The sequence below is a fragment of the Scomber scombrus genome, chromosome 13, assembly GCF_963691925.1.
Source record: "Scomber scombrus chromosome 13, fScoSco1.1, whole genome shotgun sequence".
Classification (NCBI taxonomy): Eukaryota; Metazoa; Chordata; class Actinopteri; order Scombriformes; family Scombridae; genus Scomber; species Scomber scombrus.
Window position 1 is genome coordinate 28,866,226 of NC_084982.1, and position 20,093 is coordinate 28,886,318.

A 20,093-nucleotide genomic window follows, 5' to 3' on the forward strand; every position below is an offset into this window, starting at 1 on the left:
GCGTCATATTAGCTTCAGATCAACTTTTAAATCCTTTTTTTCCCTCACAGAAGCAGTCTGAGTCTTTTTAGCATCAGATCCCCTCTTAGTGTTTCTCTGTTGAGCTGTGGTGGAAGTATAGTAACAAAAAGACTTTGCTACTAAAAACACTGTAACGCTGAAACATAGAAGATGAAGATTTGACTCATTCAGACGATTGAAGCTTCATATTAGCTTCAGATCAACTTTTAAATCCATGTTTCCACAGAAGGAGGACTGTGGGTTTAGTCCTCCATCACTTCCATTGTAAACATTATGAAGGGATCTTCTAATGGTCAGTATGAACAGGAGGAATCATCACAGACACATAAACACACTTAGGGCCGGATTCACTAAGATCCCAAATAAAGGATATTAAATTGCGTGCACAGTGCAATAGATTGCGCGTTTAGTTAGCATTTGGACGATCAGCAGGCTGCAAATGCAAAATGAACTTTGATCCCATGGAATTAAAGGTTCTAGTGAAAGATGTTAACTAATATATTGAGTATTAGTGACAAAGTCAATGCTGTTAGTAAAACCAAAAATATAACACTCTGTCTCCTCGTCTCCATAGTAACAGTTGGATAATATCTGCCCTTCAAACCTGTTATTTATAGACACAGTTACTGTCAGCAAAATTAGCTTCAGGTTTGGTAAACCACAATGCGTGTGCTAAATAACATATTTACATTTTTACTCCAGTATTTTGCACACTGGGGTTAAAACGCCTCATATTACATATTCACACTTGCATGGGTGACGTCAAGTTTGCACATGTTACACACGCAAAACTTTAGTCAATCAGGCCTTTAATGTTCATTTGGGCTCCTGACTGTTGATAAGACAGATTTGAACATTATAAACCCGTCCCGTAAAGTTGAGGGTACCAGTGATTTTTTTAGAGAACTTCTTGGAGTGATTACAATTTGGATGAGTTTGAATTTTATGTTATTGATTGAGGTATTTTGGTGACTCTACACTTTAATACTCTCCTCTGTCTGCTTCAGTGAATCATTGTCCTACTGTATAGAGTCTGCATGACTTAACTGAACCCCCCCCCCCCACACACACACACACACACACACACACCCTGTACCAGTTTGCTTTGCTCACTTTTTATTTCCACCACAGCGCACCTGACACATTGTTGGCAGCTGAATTGATGTTCTGTAGCTGCTTTTTGAAGTTCTGTAATGATCAGTAATTCCAATCATCACCTTTCACACGTGCACCTCATCTCATGAACATTGACATTTGATGAGTCTGACCTCACAGAAGAAGAATGCAAAAATGAGTTTACTGTAATTTGTGCAGCTGTATGAATCAGTGCTTCCTCTGCTGCTGATTGGACCGCTAATCCACCGCTCAAAGAAAAGCTGCCGTCTCTAAAGCAGACTGATGCTGAAAATGTTTGCACTCATTTTATGCTTTAATCCACAACTAGACTTAATAAAGAAGGGAACACTTGATTTTTTTAATTAATTTTTGTTTTATTTTTTGGGGCATTATGAAATGTAATTTGTACTTTGAAGTTCATACATCTTAAACTCTCAAATACAGTTTGCAGTATGCATTTTAATGTATGTGGTCGAATTTATTTCATATAAAACATGGAGTTAAATTAGGACATTACGGTGTGATAGCGAAGGAAACTTGAACGCTCAGAATTGAAGAACAAACGCTTATTTGTTTCATTTCACTTTGTCTTTATTGGAAAAAAAACCATCATCTCACATCTGGTGTTACATGTCTAGAAATGTTTCTCTGCTGGTTGCACAAGAGCATGTTGGGAAATGTAGTTTTAAGTAGTCTTATAGGAAACTTTACCTATTGTACGGTCGGTCACTGATGATATTTAACTGTTTTAAGATGTTTTTTTTTCACTTTAAACATTTACCTTCATCCTGCAGAAAAAAACTGAATTCATTACAATGAGTATGTCTTGCTTTTTAAAATATTTTGTGTTTGAGTGTCAGAAAAAAGTCAGTTTTCATGCAAAAAATGCCAAAAATGTGCTGATTTTGGTCTGTTGGTCAAACAAAACAAGCAATTTCAATATGTCACCTCAGGTTCTGGGAACTTATAATTCAGGTTTGTTTCAATTTGGATTGTTTTTGGCAGTTAAATATGCAAAGAGACAAAGAAACAGATAGGACTTGTGATATTAAGCTATTTATATATTTAGTGTGTTTTATGAGTAGGAGAAAAGTCATTTTTCAAGCAAAAAATGCCCCAAATTTAGCTGCTTTTTTATTTTTTATTGGACTGTTGGACTTGTAATTCATGTTTGTTTCAGTTTGGATTTTTTAAGGTTATTTTTTTGGCAATTTTTGCCTTTTTTTCACAGTTGAATAAGCAGAGAGACACAAACAGGTAGAAAGGATGCAGATGTTGTAGTTACGTGTAGTTACCAGTAGGACGCCTTCCCCTAATTTTCAACATTATCAACAGTTTTCTGACATTTTACAGACAAAAGAATCATTTTAGAGTCAAAGAATAATTGACAAATTCATGAATGATGACAATAATTGTTGTTGTGGGTTTTGTTTTAAAGTAAAAGCACCTTAAGGTCGAGTATGTTGGCCAGATTATTTTTGTGCACACATTCAAAGTTTTTAGTGATGATGAAAAGATGATGGGAACAAAACAATCTCTTCCATGTATTTAGATTTCTGAATAGTTTTCATATGTGGTTGTTGTGCTTCATGTGTTTCTGTTACAGCTGTGCACCTTTTAATCACGTTTAATGGATGATTCTTATAAAGTCTGTACTGTATACTTTTATTTTGTTAATTTGTCACATGCACAGTATTAATTAACAAATGCACTTATTAGCTACACATTGCATCAGGATAACATTATGCATTATAATCATTACTGGAAATTACATCTTTTTTTCAAACATAATCCAATGACTTTATGTATTTTTATACTGTCAGACTATAAGAAGAAGCTATTAAAAGCCTTGTGTTGTTCAGTATTGTCAAATAAAAGTTACATGCCAGATAGAAAGTAAGTTGTGTTTTGTCTTTAGTGCTACTGCAGTAAAAAGAAAAAGGCAACAAGTCCTATAAAAACTTCACAATAAAAACAATCAAATAATCATCACTATGTTATTAAAAACTCACAGATATCAGACAGTAGGTGAGTAAAGTCCAGCGTGGATCACTTTCTGACATACGACTGTGAAACTTGACTCAGTTAAATGCAGGATTTTGCAGGACAAGGCACAAGGGAGGGACTTCTGGGGAAATAGAAACTTAACCGTGTACATTTTAACTTGTGTTATTTCCCAACCCCCACACACCACCACCTCCCCCCACCACCACCACCACCAACCCCTCCAGCTCCCTCCCATCCCTCTCTATAGGTTGTTGTATGTTTTCAAACCCATAAAACAAAAAGCCTTATCATTCTTGCGTAAGGCGTCAAAGCAGAGCAGTGAGCAGTCCATGGAGGGACGATGGGGTTGTGGATGCTTCTTCTACTCCTTCTTCTCCTGCAATTTCACCTTGGTAATGCTCCCAGGATTGAAAGTGGAGGAAAATTTGGGGGTTTAAATGGTGAATATGTGACATAAAGGGGGTTTTTATTCGTGTCAGTGTATGTTTTTTATGTTTTATTTGATTTAAATTGTGTGTAAATTGAAATGTGTGCATGTTAGCTGGAGTAGTAAATGTATAATATTGCTGTTAATCTCTGTAGTCAGATGGAGAAGCTCAACTTTAGGTGCATAGCGAGTTTAGAAAGTTTATGAACAGGAACTGTGCAAACCACAAACTGAGCGACATGTGCATTTGCAGACTTATAGAATAATAAGACCAAACTTTCTCTTTTTTGACATCACAAAGCTAAAATCATTAATCTCTTCCTCCTCTGCAGGGCTCTGTGTTGCCCTCCCTGCACCTACTAAGGTCTCCATCTCTTCCTTCAACTTGGAGCACACACTCAGCTTCCTGCCAGGCCCTGAAACGCCGCCCGACACCCACTTCACTGTCCAAATCCTGCGTTTCAGGTACTCAGTCAAAAGGATGGGGGGGGGGGGGGGGGGTGGAAAAAGTGAGGTGATAAGACAGTTTGACAGACTCAGGATTGTGATTCATGACTTCCTGTTTTGCATTTTACATCATCTGAGCTGCTGCTGAAGCTGTGTCTAAACTAACGTGAACAAACTACAGTCCGACTGATGCTGGATTTGGACACTGTTATAACCCAGTGTCCAATCGGTGTAACCAGTATTTGTTCATAAAAATCTGATTATATACAGTGAGATAGATAGATAGATGATAGATGATAGATAGATAGATAGATAGATAGATAGATAGATAGATAGATAGATAGATAGATAGATAGATAGATAGATAGATGATAGATGATAGATGATAGATGATAGATAGATAGATAGATCATTTCCTTCTAATTTAGGCATCCAGTAGCTTATATGACCTTGCAAGGATATATAAATGTGGAATAAATTAGTCCACTTTAGCAACACAACACAATGGTTTTTTTTAAACAAATTTTACACAATTTGTCAAAATGTATTTAGAAAAATGTGTTGTTTTTAGTATAAGTCCACTTAAATACACTGTAGGTGATAAAATATGTAATATGTTTCATTCTTTTGTGATTACACCATTTGACATTTTCACGAGCATTCAGTCTTACTTTTGGTTAAAAAATGGTGCAAATGTCATTTCAAATGATAGAAAACCAACAAAAATACTAAATGTACATTTTAACAAACCTGATGCTGCTTTTAAAACTATGTTTAAAGATATTTTTGAATTGATTATCTTGCCAACCCTTATCTGTCACTGACCCACATTCACACACACGCACACAGTGAGGTCCAAAGGTCTGAGGCCATTTAAACACGGGGAAAATAGTCTCAGACTCTTAAACATGCTTAAAATGCTGCCTGTATAACTTTAAGAAATAGTTATTAGTGCATATTGGACACGATATACAAAGATACTGATATATCTGGAATTGGCAAATATTAGCCAATAATATCAACATAACAATATATATCAATCTCTTAATAATGAAGAGTTTGGCCTAGAGTCTGGTGTTTTTAGTCTTTGAACAACAACAGGGGAATAAGATATATCAGGCTTACATACACACACAGTACTTTGTTAGTAGATCAGTTCATTGTTGGTTTGGATCCAAACGTGAAATTTATTTACAGTAACAAAACATATAGAAAATCTCTGTCATCCTTTAAGATAAAGCCATCTTGATCCCCTCACACAGCTGATGTCCAAACTCAGATCTTTCAGGTAAATATATATATTTCACATGGACTCACAATAATGAGTTTTGGTGGTAAACCATAGACTGTATATAAGAAATGGACGTAACATCCGTGACGTCACCCATTGGTTTGTGGACTGCTGCTCGGAAGCCAATAGTATCGGATCTGAGCAGCGCCATCTTGAAAATTTCAGGTGCATGCTGGGAAAAATAAAAACACGGATTCTACTTATATGGGCATCAGGAAGAGCATGAGGCGCCCTCCTGAACCTGTGAACCAATCAACCTGTCAATCAGGACGTAGCCACGCCCTAATGCATACCCTGCTTTATCGTCACATATAAAATCAGGGAGGCCAAAATGTCCCAAATGAACATCATACTGCATTGAAGAAGGCTTTAAACTAGCGATTGAGACCATAAACACATTTTGAAAACGTTTACTGAGGTTAGAAATCAAGTGAGAAGTTGGTGAATTCTCCATTGACTTGTATAGAGACGGAAGTCCTTTTGACACCAAAACGGTCGCCCCCTGGTGGCCTTTTGATGGAATGCAGTTTTAAGTTACTTCCACGTTGGCCTCATTTCAGAGGACGAGAACTCCTCACCTGTGGTAAACATAAAGATGATAGAAAAGCCAACTTTACAAAAAGAAAGTACAGTATCTAAAGTATCTCTATCTAAATGTTGTGGTTGATTTCATTTATTTGTATCAGTGGAACTTCCATTAATGGAGCAGCACATCTCTTTGGCATTAAAACCAAGAAAGAAGGAATCATTTAAGAAACACTCTGCTGTCACCAACATGTTGAATTTAATGAACTGTTATCATTATAAGCTATTTAACATGGCTTTAACCTTGTCACTTAGATAAACACAGGTTAAACTTGTACATTTGCATACTTAAAAATGTGTATCAGCTGCACAAAAAATACATTTTTATACATTCAGGGTAGGAAAAGTCCACCTAGAAGAAATGTGTATATGGTGTTTTTACAGCTCTCAAATGTAAAAATGGGTCAAATTTGCCCGTGAACAGTATGTAAGGGTTAAAGATGCATAGAATAGTGGAATGGTTTTGGGTTCACTTATTGTGTAAAGTTAGGAGACAATTAACAACAACCTTCCAATCTAACTCAGTCGGTCCTCCTGGCTTCCTGACAAGTCCAAATGGCAGCAAAAATAACAGAAGTGGTGATTTATTCATCTTGCATCATGCCTAACTTTAGAGGATCATAACATTACGGCCATGAAACTGATCTGCAGATGCTCCGGTTCAAGATGAGACTAAACTTTTCTGTCTTTTCTTTCTAATATCGTTTTTTGAGCCACAACACAGACCAAAATGTGGCCTGCAACAGACTATGTAAGGCTTGTTTTTAGCCTAGATCACTCAGTTGGTTAATAAGAGCGAGGAGTCAGCATCCAGCCAGAAATGTGTATAAGATAGCAGTTTAAGATAAATGTTGACTTTTCTACCGATATCCGATATTCCGATATTCCCCAACTCTTAATTTCCGATACCGATATCACCCGATACCGATATTTGCAGGCTTTTTACACCAAAACTATTAGGTAACAACATAACATATCTCCTACTGTTGAATTAACACATTATGACTAATTTTATTGTGATGCCCCACTGGATGCAAACATAAATGCAACATGGCTTTCCAAATGTAAACACTGACTGTGCAAAATAAGAGAACAACTTCAACTGCACTGCCATATTTATTATGCTGCTTTGCAGTCATTTACTATCCGTAGGACAAACTTGGAAATAGTTCCAAACCACAGACATAAGCCCCGTTTCTGGAGGCGGGACCTTTCATAGGAACGTCCTCTCACTCGGTCCTCTCAGCTGTTGTGTCTCCAGCAGAGTAGGACCCAGATAGGACCCAGATAGGACCTAGATAGGATCCAGATAGGACCCAGATAGGACCCACCGGACTCTGACGTCACAGAGGCGACTCGCCGAAAGCAAAACAGAGAAAAGGACAACGAGGAGGTAAACCTTCTGTTTGTGTGCTCGTGTACATGGCGGTGGACGCTATGAACTTGTTAGCCACGGTTAGCCACGGTTAGAGACCCACGAGTCTAGCGTGTTGTTGTTGTTATACGTCATCAAACGCGCGCCGGTAAACGTGCCATGCTGCGTTCATGCAGGCTCGGAAATGCTGAAGCCTACAGAACAAACATCGGTTATAAAAACCCGATACCGATACTCCCCGATATTACATTTTTAAGTAAATATCGTCCAATAATATCGGAGGGCCGATAATATAGATTGCCTATATGGTAGATCCGGCCATGCGTGTATATTGTATATTGTTTCTACACAGTTTACAGCACACAGTTAGCTGGTAGGGTAAATTACAAGATAGTAATTCATTGGTTTCTGTAAGTATAACCTGCATGAGTGTGTTTGGTCTGCTTCAGGGTGGTAGGGAGATGATGATATCCCAATTATTATTATCAAGTTAAAAAAAAAAACACTTAAATCAGGAATGGGCTGAAAAATATAGAGGTGAAAATGTGCATGATATGTTCTTTCAAATAGTTATAACTAAAAAAAATGTTGATTCTTTGTCCTTTTGTCCTTGTCTTTTTAAATCATCATTGTCGCTTTATTACAACAATCAAAACATGAAAACACAAACATAAACACACATAAATACAACAAACTTTAATTTACAGTAGTAATATAAGCTTACTGTTAGTTTGCATTAATCAGAAGTATATTGGTATTAAAAAAACAATTTTCTGTATTACACATAAACTGTTGGTTCCTGCTGCAGGTACTTAGGTTGATGGTCACATCTGGATAAATAATGTTATCTGTTGAGCTTCTGCTGAGCTCTGCACAGGTCATATGTTTCATTTTTGTTCCTGAATGGCTCCTAAACCGCTGTGAGTAAGCACTTTCTGTTTTCAGTAAGCATGATTTTTGCTGGTGCCAGGATGACGTTCATCAGTGTGTCGCTAGTTAAGTTTCTCTTTCCTGACATTCACCTGCTGGGTCGTGACTAATTATTTCTTATCAGTGTTCATCCAGTTACCATCAAGGGGAGTTTTTTTTGTATTGCTGCTTTAAACAAAACTTAAAATCAATGTGCTTTACATGAAACATAAAAGGCATTTAAGGACATAAAAGAAACAAAATATATATTTTTAAAAAGACACATTTGAAAGGTTTTAAAATAAACCAGAAGAAAATAATAAGTTCAAAAATAATTTGAGTTTGATTTAATAAAAGGAAGCAGCAAACACTGCCCACCCAGCATCACATTTCTGCTTTTAATCCATTTAGAGAGAATATATTAGAGGATTATGGCAAAAATGTCTAAGTGGTGTAACCATAAAAACTTTGTACCAAATAATTCAACTTGCTTAAAAACAGTAAATTGTCAATAAAACACCATATCAACTAGTTTGGCATGATCTTACATTATAACTTTATATTAAATAAAGGTAATGGAATACAATTGTTCTAAATATTACATTTACTCTGGTAACCATGGAGACCAGGAAATATTTACATGTTTTAAATAAAGTCATTGTTAGTATAATCCACTTAAATACACTGTAGGTGATAAAATATGTAATATGTATCATTCTTTTGTGGTTACACCATTTAACATTTTCAGGACCATTCAGTCTTACTTTTGGTTAAAAAAAATGGTGCAAATGTCATTTCAAATGATATAAAACCTACAACACACAAAAGGTATATTTTTAAAACTATTTTTTAACATATATTTTTTTTACATTGCTCATCTTGCCAACACTTATATGTCACTGACCCATATATTAAAAGTGTCTCTCACTTTGTAGGAAGAGCACATGGAAACTAGTGACTGGCTGTTCAGAGCTGGTTGTTGGACAGACGTGTAACCTAACTCGAGTGCTCAAGGACCCGTTTCAGAGCTACCAAGCCCGCGTCCAGGCCTTCACACCCAACCAGAACCAGACCTCTAAGTGGACCATATCAAAGAGGTTCCTGCCCCAGTCAGACAGTAAGGCAACACCAGCAAACACACTTAATAACACATGAAAGATATAAACATTTCATACACACAGTAATCTCATTGGCTGAGCTTAAACGCTTCACTTTGTACCTTTTGGCTGAATGCAGTTTCCAATAATAACTGTGGCAGATATAACATTCAAGGTTTGGTTAGGTTTAAGAAAAGAGCATGTTTTAGATTAGAATAAGTAAGAATAAGGTTACGAGTCACAATAACTACCTCGTTAAGGTAAGGGGATCTTTGTTGTCCTGGTTAGTAGGCCTGTCACGATAAGTACTGTTGGACGGAGTTTGTTGGACGATATATTGTCTCAGAAATAATTGTGATAAACGATATTATTGTCATTTGAAGATCATTTTATACCACTGATATAATGATAATATAATAGCATAATAATGTAAAACCACAGACTGCCATTATGGTTGGGGACAGAGTTATTTACCTTTAATTCTTCTGCAGTCTCCACTCAGGACATACACAGTGAAGAATGGAGGACAGTACTCACTTAGCCAATGTGACATGATTAGCCTCTTAGCTGCTAATGTGAAGTGTGGCAGTACTGAGGTCAAAGGTCATGTCCATGTATCATACGATAAGTCCATCTATAGATATGATGATGTTGATAATAATGTTACTGTACGATGAGTCGATAATTATTGTGACAGGTCTGCTGGTTACAATTATAAACAATTGGTTAAGGTCCAGTACCAGTTAATTTCTGGTCATTGACCTTTCCAGCATGTCACAGTTTCACTTCAGCTTTTTATAACAACATCACCAGACTTGCTTCTTTGCTCCTGATGTACAGAGTTATAGTTAGTATTACAAAGTAAACAAATGTGTTGAAATGACTGATTCTGTTGTTTTTCTTTGAAAAACAGTCTCTTTTTTATCTTTAACAAGTCTTTTTCAAGATTTTAGACCGAAGCATGCTTCATATTTCTTTTCTTTTCATTTTTAATTTGGTTAATTAATTTTGGAAAGGTGATAATTGAGAGGCAAAAAGGAAAGATAGACAGACAGACAGACAGACAGACGACAGATAGATACCATAGATAGATAGATAGATAGATAGATAGATAGATAGATAGATAGATAGATAGATAGATAGATGATAGATAGATAGATAGATAGATAGATAGATAGATAGATAGATAGATAGATAGATAGATAGATAGATAGATAGATAGATAGATAGATAGATCTTTGATTTTTTTGCCACCTGTGTTTTTCTCAGCCCATCATCATTTCTGCAATTGTAGAAGCTCTGCTTGCAACTTACATAATACAGTTACATTTTTTAAGTTTAAATGAAACTTAAGTGTTGTCCAACGTCTCCTCAATGCTAATCTTTGCTTCAGTGTTTAAAATGATGATTAGTCCTATTAGATGAACATGAGTTCTGTTTCTCCCTGCAGCTGTGATTGGTCCTCCCGATGTTTCTGTATCCGGTTGTGGGAACTGTTTGCTTCTCTACGTCACTGTTCCCAAAACATCAGGGCTACAGCAGGACAAGCAGCTTCAACTCCTCTACAGAGATCTCCACATCCACGTGCACAGGACCCGGGACGGGGTACAGGTATGTGTCAGCTTAAAGGATAAAGTAACAATTTTCTTTATTTTTCTTATTGTCAACAAATTTCGTGTGGATCCAAACCAATAAATAATGGATCTACTAACAAGTATTGTATGTGTATCCAAAGCCTGACTTATCTTATTCCTCTGTGCCGTAGATGTTCCTTCATTTTAAAGAGTTTAGTCATGTTAGTTTGTTTAGAAATGGCTCCAAAGACCAAAAACAGTGATCATTTTCAGTCTCCAGAGAGTAGTTGTGTGAAAGGCAAAAAGTAGGCTACTTTTTACAGCTTTGTTACCTTGTTGTTCTACATATCACAACCTCTTTGACTTTGTACTAAACTGCTTTGAGAAATTTGAGGAATATGTGGACATTGGCACTACATCTTAAACTTCTCAAAGAACATTAGTACAAAGTCAAAGAGGTTGTGATATGAAGCACCAGAAGCTAGAAAAACTGTAAAGGAAATCTACTCTCTGCTTTACACAGAACTACTCTCAAAGAATAAAAATGATCACTGTTTTTGGTCTTTGGAGCCATTTCTAAACAAACTAATATGACTAAACTCTTTAAAATGAAGGAACATGTCACCCAGTGCAGCAGTGTGGCTCACTGATGTGTTTTTGGAACAATATCAGAGGAATAAGATGTATCAGACTTTGATGCACACACAATACTTAGAAGAACAAGAAAAGCACAACACCCTTCATGACCACATTTCTGCCAAAACAAACTGCCACAAAGAAATTCATTTGTATACATGCATATTTATTACCCAAAATTCATGTCATACATGGGTCACATGTCCTCCGCACATAGGAAAGTGGAACCATAGAAAGTGGAAGCCATAAATAAACAACTGGCACTTAAACATGTCCTGCCCTTTCCAAGACCCCAAGTCACAGCGTATCAGCGCACTGTTGCCATGGAGACCAAAATACACAAGGTGAAGGACTGGAGTCACACATCCATACCAGCGATAAAACGGATAATTCCGACTCGCGCGAACACTCGCATTTGATAATAATAATATTTTAAGCAAGATTTTCCTTTTTTAAGATTAGACCAGGGTCCGCAGATAGTTGTCCCGCGGTCTGGATGCGGACCCGCCCATTAAATCCAGACACAGAAATCTTGAAACACAGTTTGTGAAGCCTAGCTCCACAATTCAAATCTAAATGGTTGAAATGCTTTTTACACCTTTTTTAGAAATACATTTCTGACCTATTTAATGTGTTTAGAAGAAAATGTCTGAATTCACTTTACACGGTCTTTAATGTATTTAACTTGAGCATTCCTCAGGACACAGAGCCCTATGGGGTCAGGCAGTGGTCAAATATCCCAAAACTCAGAACTTCTATCTTATTGAGATGTGGACCAAGGCGAGGAAGTAACAGTAAAACTTATTAATAATAGCAAAGAACACATTCCACAAGACAAAACAGTCACAATCATACATTAAAATGGTTAACTCCACACTGATTTCACGTTGCTTCTTTACTTTTACAGTAACATGTGGCAGCACTGCCATGATTTAATCCCTGTGCCATTTATCATCCCAACATACAATAGTTTACCTCATGAGATAAGACTGGATTTCTGCAGGTCTGCATGTTTCTTTCAGTGTTTTATATCGGGTTGTGTGTGTTTAGATGATATGAAACTCGGCTCAGAGCGGTGTGGAATACTAAGAAATCAAAACAGCAGCCCACAACGCCACTGTTATTGATCTCTGTGAAACACTCTGTGAGAGACCGATCAAAATATTGAGCAAAACAAACATGTTGGAGGCTTATTTATCGCTTTCGAAAGACATTTGGTTCCCTCAGATAGCTGATGTTTTGCACTGTCTGTGGTTTTTGCCCACGTCTTCCTCTTGTCGCCTCGTGCTTGCTTGTGTTCGAGGAAACAGTCAGCCTTGATTAGAAGAACAAAAGAAAAGGAGCTCGTCTTCACATCTGTAATTTCAGTCCTCCCACAGCACATTTTTGTCAGTTATACTATACAGACCTGATAAATAATGAAGTCTTTTGAAAAGTCTGACAGACTGAAGAAGCTAAACCGTAAATGGAAAACATCCTGAATGTACTTCCTGTTGCCCCTTGAGGTTCAAAACCACAAAAAAAATCTCACTTAGCAAAGCAGTTTTGAAAGAGACACTCAGGAAACACATGCAGCTTTTTATTCTCACTAACAAGCATGTGCATCACAAAAAATCCCGAAATCAAAGCAGAATAAATTGTTTTCCTGCCTCATTAAGTATCAGTGATTCAGCTTGTATCTCATTGGTTTGCTTTGCCTGTTTTAACATCTGCTGCGCAGCAGGTCTCTCTGGGGAATAATGTAGAAAAATACAGAACATCGTCACAGGAAGTGGCGAGTATCATGCTCAGTACAGCAACAGTTTCTATGGAATTGCACATAATTACAAACCTAACTACCCGTTTCTTCTTCGCTTATGTGTGAAAAGTGACGGCTGAACAACGAAAGAAAAGAGTGCCACCTGCAGAACAAACAGAAATGTGGCTAATACAAATAAACTAAGACAAGTCGATTAATAGAAATGGGGCAAAACATTTTCACAAATCACATCAACAAAAATGGGAATTTGTATCTACTATTATGTCTGTTTTTATATATGAATTACAAACAAACTTGACAAACAAAAAATGGTTGTTCCATGTGATTAGAGACTCAAAATCAGGCTTTGTCTGATGTTCAGTGGTTGACAAAAACCCTTCAAGCACCGATAAAGGCAAGTTTACTTATATAGTAGTTCATACATAAATAATGAAGTCAGCTGCTGTCAATCAAACACAGACACCGACACACACCCCAAGCTGCTGTCAATCAAACACTGACACACACCCCAAGCTGCTGTCAATCAAACACAGACACGACACACACCCCCAGCTGCTGCCAGTCAAACACAGACACCGACACACACACCCCCAGCTGCTGCCAGTCAAACACAGACACCGACACACACCCCCAGCTGCTGTCAATCAAACACAGACACCGACACACACCCCCAGCTGCTGTCAATCAAACACAGATACTCACACCAGCGGAGACAAAAAGGAGCAAGAATTTCCTCGAAAAACCTGTTTTTCCATTCTAATGATACAAAACTTTTAACAATACAATTTTTTCTTAAACGTTGGCATTATTGACTGCAGAGAGTAAAGATTAAATGTGATTTTAATTGGACTTTAGCACACAAATCCAATGATAAAGTTCAACTGAAGCATTTCAAACTCCATCAAAGACGGAGACAAGTTTAAAATAACAAGCAGCCTATGTATGAAGTGTAATAATGTCGTTCATTACCTGGTTTGTTGTGTTTCAGTTCAAACTGAATCTGGAGTACAAAGAGGAGAACATGATCTCGTACTTGCAGCCAGGTGTGGAGTACTGTGTGACGGTCACTGTGGCAGTATTCTTCAACTCCAACTCTGTTCCCAGTAAACCTTTCTGTGCCTTCACCAGCCCTCCGCCCAGAAGCTCACGTACGTCATCTTGATACTCAGCAGATACACAGACTGCAATCCTCTTTCTTCTTCTGTGCTATCAACTTAAATCAGCTTATAAATCTCTTCACCAGCCTTTAATATATTACGTGCACTTTATTACAAAAATGTGAAGGCAGTTTAACATGTTGGTCTCATGTCTGAATGAGTACCGCAGCGTTTTGTAGTGATACATATTATCTGTTTATTATAAAATACCAAATCATCCCATTTAAACAAGAAACTAAGAAACATAATTACCATGTTATAACAAGAAATGTGTCTTCTTTTCATGAGATCTGTTGATTTTGTATGATGAGAAAATATCGCAATAAACAAGATAAAATGATGTTATACATGTATAGTAGTTCGCTAACAAATATTTGTTATTATAACACAAAAAATATCCTGTTATAATGTGAAAAGGTCCTTAAAACAAGAACATTATTTCCTTGAAATTGAAACAAAGAAAATACTGATTGCCTCAGATAGAATTCACACTGAGGTCACTTTACTGTAAGTCACAAAGGCAGAATAAGAAGGTTAGACCTAGAAATATTATATATTATATATAGTGTGAAAAAAAGTTGCACATGTTACACAATTTTATGCTTGGTGATTGGATGTTTCTTACTGAAATGTACCTCGGGAGTCGTGGATAAAGGATAAGGTCTGCAATTTCTTATATTTCTCTTATTGTCAACAATTGTAATCTGATCTACTAACCAGCATTGTGTGTGTATCAAAGTCTGATATATCTTATTCCTCTGTTGTTGTTCCAAAAACTATCAAAAAAACACATCAATTAAGTAAAAAGTTAAGCAGTTGTGATTTGTAGCACAACAAGCCAGCAGATCTATAAACAGAACTGCACATTACTGCACATGCTCAGTAGCGTCTGCCTTGCACAGAACTACTCTGAGACTGAAAACATGATCACTGTTATTAATCTTTGTTTCCGTTTCTAAACAAACTGACGTGACCAAACTCTTCATTATGAAGGAACCATAAACTGTATATAAAATGGACGTAACATCCGTGACGTCACCCATTGGTTTGTGGACTGCTGCTTGGAAGCGAAGTTTCATATCTGAGCAGCGCCATCTTGAACATTTCAGGTGCATGCCAGGTAAATAAAAACAGGGATTCTACTTATATGGGCATCAGGAGGAGCATGAGGCGCCCTCCTGAACCTGTGAATCAATCAACCTGTCAATCACGATGTAGCCACGCCCTAATGCATACCCTGCTTTATCTTCACATATAAAATCAGGGAGGCCAAAATGTCCCAAATGAACATCATACTGCATTGAAGAAGGCTTTAAACTAGCGATTGAGACCATAAACACATTTTGAAAACGTTTACTGAGGTTAGAAATCAAGTGAGAAGTTGGTGAATTCTCCATTGACTTGTATAGAGACGGAAGTCCTTTTGACACCAAAACGGTCGCCCCCTGGTGGCCTTTTGATAGAATGCAGTTTTAAGTTACTTCTGCGTTGGCCTCATTTCAGAGGACCGGAACTCCCCGCTTGGAAGGAACATGTGACCCAGTGCAGCGATGAGACTCACTCACGTGTTTTTAATAGTTTTTGGACAACATGATTGATATATCAGGCTTTAAATTCACACACAATAATTGTTAGAGGATTAATTTATTGTTGGTTTGACTCTGCTCGTGAAGTTTGCTGACAATAAGAGACATATACAAAATTAACAGCCTTATCCTTTCTCTTCTATCCCTTGAACCCCTTTTGTCGTCTGAATGATCCAACCAGTAGATTCACATGTTGATGCAATCATGTGATGTCTGGGGGCAAAATTAATAGCATTTTAATCTCATTTCATCAACTGACCATGAAGGAATGAATGAGCTAGCATTCATTTACAGTCATAACCTTCATGATGGTAGGATGTTTTGATTGGAATTGGGCAGCTGTGTGTTTTATCTGCCACAGTTCCCCTCACCAGTGTTTGTAGCTCCTGAAAGAGGAACTTCATTAGAATTTTAACGGTTCCTCTCAGAGATGTAAATGTATAAGAATTTAATATTTAACAGACATAGAAGATCGACCACAACACCTGCCAGATGTCAGGTTATCTTTCCAAAGGCCCAGTGTGTAAGATTTAGGGCGGATCTATTGGTAGAAATGGAATATAATATTCATACGTGTGTTTTAATTATTGTTTAATCACCTGAAAATAAGAATTGTCGTGTTTTTGGTAACTTGGAACGAGCATTTTATATCTACAGAGGGAGCAGGCCCTCTTCAATAGAGCCCACCAGGTTGCATTGCCATGTTTCTACAGTAGCCCAGAATGGACAAACCAAACAGTGTAGCTATCATAGTTTCTCCTACACACTTCGAAGGGGGAAGAGGAGGCTATTCAGTTAGTTGCAACCTCACCAATAGATTATCTTTAAATCCTACAAACTGGTCCTTTAATGAGCTGAATTTTTGAGTTTTAATTGAATTTTGAGTCTTTCTACTGGTGACTAATGTCTGATATGATGAGTATATGTGTTAAATGTTGTTGTCCTGTTTCACAGTGAATGTGGTCTTCTGCCTGCTGGGTGCGTTCTGTGTGATCGGATTCTTTCTCATCGGAGTCGTGGTTTACGGCGGTCAGCTGAGCTACGAGTTATTGAGACGACGCCTACCCAGAAGTCTGGTAACAGATCGAGATGATGAACAATTGAAAAATTATTCATCATCACCTTAGACTTTCCAATCAATATACTGCTTGAGTAGGTCTGATAGCATTTTATGGAATTCAAATCCAGTTTTAAATCTGAATCCTTTTGAATCCTTTATCGTATCTTATTAGGTTTTTTTATTTCAACATTTGTAGGTAACTTAATCCCAAAATAACTAAAATTCAAAGATGTCAAATCAGCTATTGATGGCTGAGAAGCAGAAATACAATAGTTTATAGTGCCAACTTAGTTTATTGTTGTTGTTGTTGTTGATCAACTCATTGATTAAATCAATAGACCCTGATGAGACTGTTGGAGTGTCAGAAGTCCAGATCAGGGCCAGATGATGTGCCTGGACTCTTAACCAACACTTCACTGAAACTCAACTGAAATAAATAATTGAAGTCTCAAAGTTGCTCAAAAGAAGTTCCTGGAAAGAGTTTTATTCACAAACAGGAACAAAGCCTGAGTCAGACCCTGGAATCAGACTGTGCTCCTTTTTATATACCCTACGTTCCCCCCCCCCCCCCCCCCCCCCCCATATACTGGTGGGTACCCCATCATATCCCCGTAACAGTAGTGTTATACCTTCTAAAAGCGATAACGCTTCACCCCCCTGTGCCCCAGTTTTATTGCCAAGGCCAGGTGGGAAAAAAATCTCCCAGATACCAAATTTAGCTGTTTAGATCTACTAGAGACCCACGAGGGTAAAAGGCCACGTTCCCAATTAGCATGAATCTACTAGAGAACTTCGAGGGGGTCAAGGCCAAAACTGTTGACACCAACACAAGAGAACAGCAGCTTTTATTTCAGCCTAAACTTCACCCAACGACAAGTTACACTGAATAACAATAACGTAGGTTTTTCATGACCAAAGAAACTAATTCTAACATTACATGTGTATGGGTGAGTGACAAATAAGGATTGGAAAGATGAGCAATTAATAAATCAGTTAAACTAGTTTTAAAAGCAGCATCAGGTTTGTTAAAATGTACATTTAGTATTTTTGTTGGTTTTATAAAATTTGAAATTACATTTGCACCATTTTTTACCAAAAGTAAGACTGAATGCTCCTGAAAATGTCAAATGGTGTAACCACAAAAGAATGATAAATATTACATATTTTATCACCTACAGTGTATTTAAGTGGACTTATACTAATAATGACTTCATTTAAAACATGTAAATGTTTCCTGATCTCCATGGTTACCAGAGTAAATGTAATATTTACAACAATTGTATTCCATTACCTTTATTTAATATAAAAGTTATAATGTAAGATCATGCCAAACTAGTTGATATGGTGTTTTATTGACAATTTACTGTTTTTAAGCAAGTTGAATTATTTGGTACAAAGTTTTTATGGTTACACCACTTAGACATTTTTGCCATAATCCTCTAATATATTCTCTCTAAATGAATTAAAAGCAGAAATTTGATGCTGGGTCCACAAAAAAAGAATGTGTGCAAGTTATTCATACGTTTATTTTCACATTTTAACCCTTTACATTTAAAGTAAACCACATGGACTTGTATACAGTATGATTGACATTCTTGGTATAAATAGGTTTGCACAAAGCATTATATCATACAGAGCACTTTTTACAAAAGTTGACCACAACAAGACCTTAAAGTAAAATTTAGTCCCTGTTGTGACTCTCACTCTTGTCTCCAGTAGTACATCGCCCTTCAAAGCCAGGACCGTGGGAGTGCAGCGCTGGAGCTCTCGGACCAGACTTCACCCCCCCACCCCCCACCCCCACACCCAGATACACAACAGGGACTCCTCTGACTGCCTCCACAGTCCACATTCCCCCCCCCCCCCCACTGAGGCGCAACTCTGAGACCAGAACAGCTTGTTTAGGTGGAGCTGAGTCGGCTGAAAAGGAAGAAGTTAAAGGATATAAAGGATAAAGTTGATCATTTCATACCTGACCGAGATGTTTTTTTATGAATTATAATCATCTTTTCTCTGCACAGATATTTCTAGTTTATTCTGAGTTTAAATTAGTTTGAGGAAGAGCAAGGTATTGATTTTAAAAATGTTTATAACCCAGAAAAAACTGGATCAAATGAGTAGGAACAATGCAACAATAAACTTTACAAATACTGTAATTGATGTTTGACACTTGACCCGAGCAACCAAGTTAAATAGGAATAATCATAATAACTCACTTTAATTCATGCATTAGTTTACTATCATATGTATCATAACTTCTTTAAATGCTGCTATTCATTCTGCTTTGTCTCTTTGTTACCTCTCTGCCAGCTCTGTGTTTTATTCACCAAATGTTTGCGGCTATCTCACCTTCATCAGGTTGGTGACACCTACGCTGAGGTGGTGTACCACCCTGATGAAGGTGAGATAGTGAAAACATGGTGAAGGAAATACAGTGTCCTGGAGAGTTGCTGTGTAAACTCTGACGCACTGGTTTGCACCTGACTGTGAATTTTATCAAACATCAAAAAGCTTCAAAAACCATTCATGTAACTTTATTGATTATGTTTCCAATAAAGAAAATTCTGATCAATAAAAAGCAGTGTGTAGTCGGCTCACATTTCAGATGTCTATGAGTTGTTAACAGCTCCACCAAATACTGTTTTTTTTCCCTCTAAACTTCTCACATGCTTTCATTTCAATAAATGTTCAAATGATCCAATATTTCAGCAAAAATCAAAGATTAGAGAAAAAGTCCAAAAACTGAAAACACATTTGTGTATCAGAACTTAGTTTGTTCTTCTTTCCTCTCCCATTAATCATCTCACCACCCCTCACATTTATCTGCAGACCCTTTGGAGGGGCCCCACCCCTAGGTTGGGAACCACTGGACTAAACTAGCTAACTGTATATAAAGTAGTGTAAACTAGCTCCACCTCCAGCAGCTACAACAGTAACATGCTGCTCTAACACTGATGCTTCACTATTAATAATCTAATGATGTCATAATAATAATATATCAGTCAGAGGACCAAACCACTACTTTACTGTAATACTGCATACTACA

General features: G+C 37.2%; 1 protein-coding gene across 3 annotated transcripts; it reads left to right on the forward strand.

Moving 5' to 3' along the window:
- The first annotated feature begins 3,448 nt into the window (after positions 1-3,448).
- LOC133993040 (interferon alpha/beta receptor 2-like) lies at positions 3,449-19,593 on the forward strand. 3 transcript variants are annotated; one of them, XM_062431879.1, is made up of 7 exons: positions 3,449-3,536; positions 3,904-4,036; positions 9,114-9,295; positions 10,726-10,886; positions 14,233-14,392; positions 16,942-17,063; positions 18,767-19,593. In XM_062431879.1, exons 1-7 carry the CDS (start codon positions 3,485-3,487, stop codon positions 18,878-18,880), a joined length of 924 nt encoding a protein of 307 aa, XP_062287863.1. In that variant the 5' UTR covers positions 3,449-3,484; the 3' UTR covers positions 18,881-19,593. The 3 variants fall into 3 exon arrangements, with proteins under 3 accessions (XP_062287863.1, XP_062287866.1, XP_062287865.1); XM_062431882.1 differs by having other exon boundaries at positions 3,485-3,584; positions 18,764-18,888; XM_062431881.1 differs by having other exon boundaries at positions 3,485-3,584; positions 16,942-17,139; positions 18,767-18,818.
- The last annotated feature ends 500 nt before the right edge of the window (positions 19,594-20,093 follow it).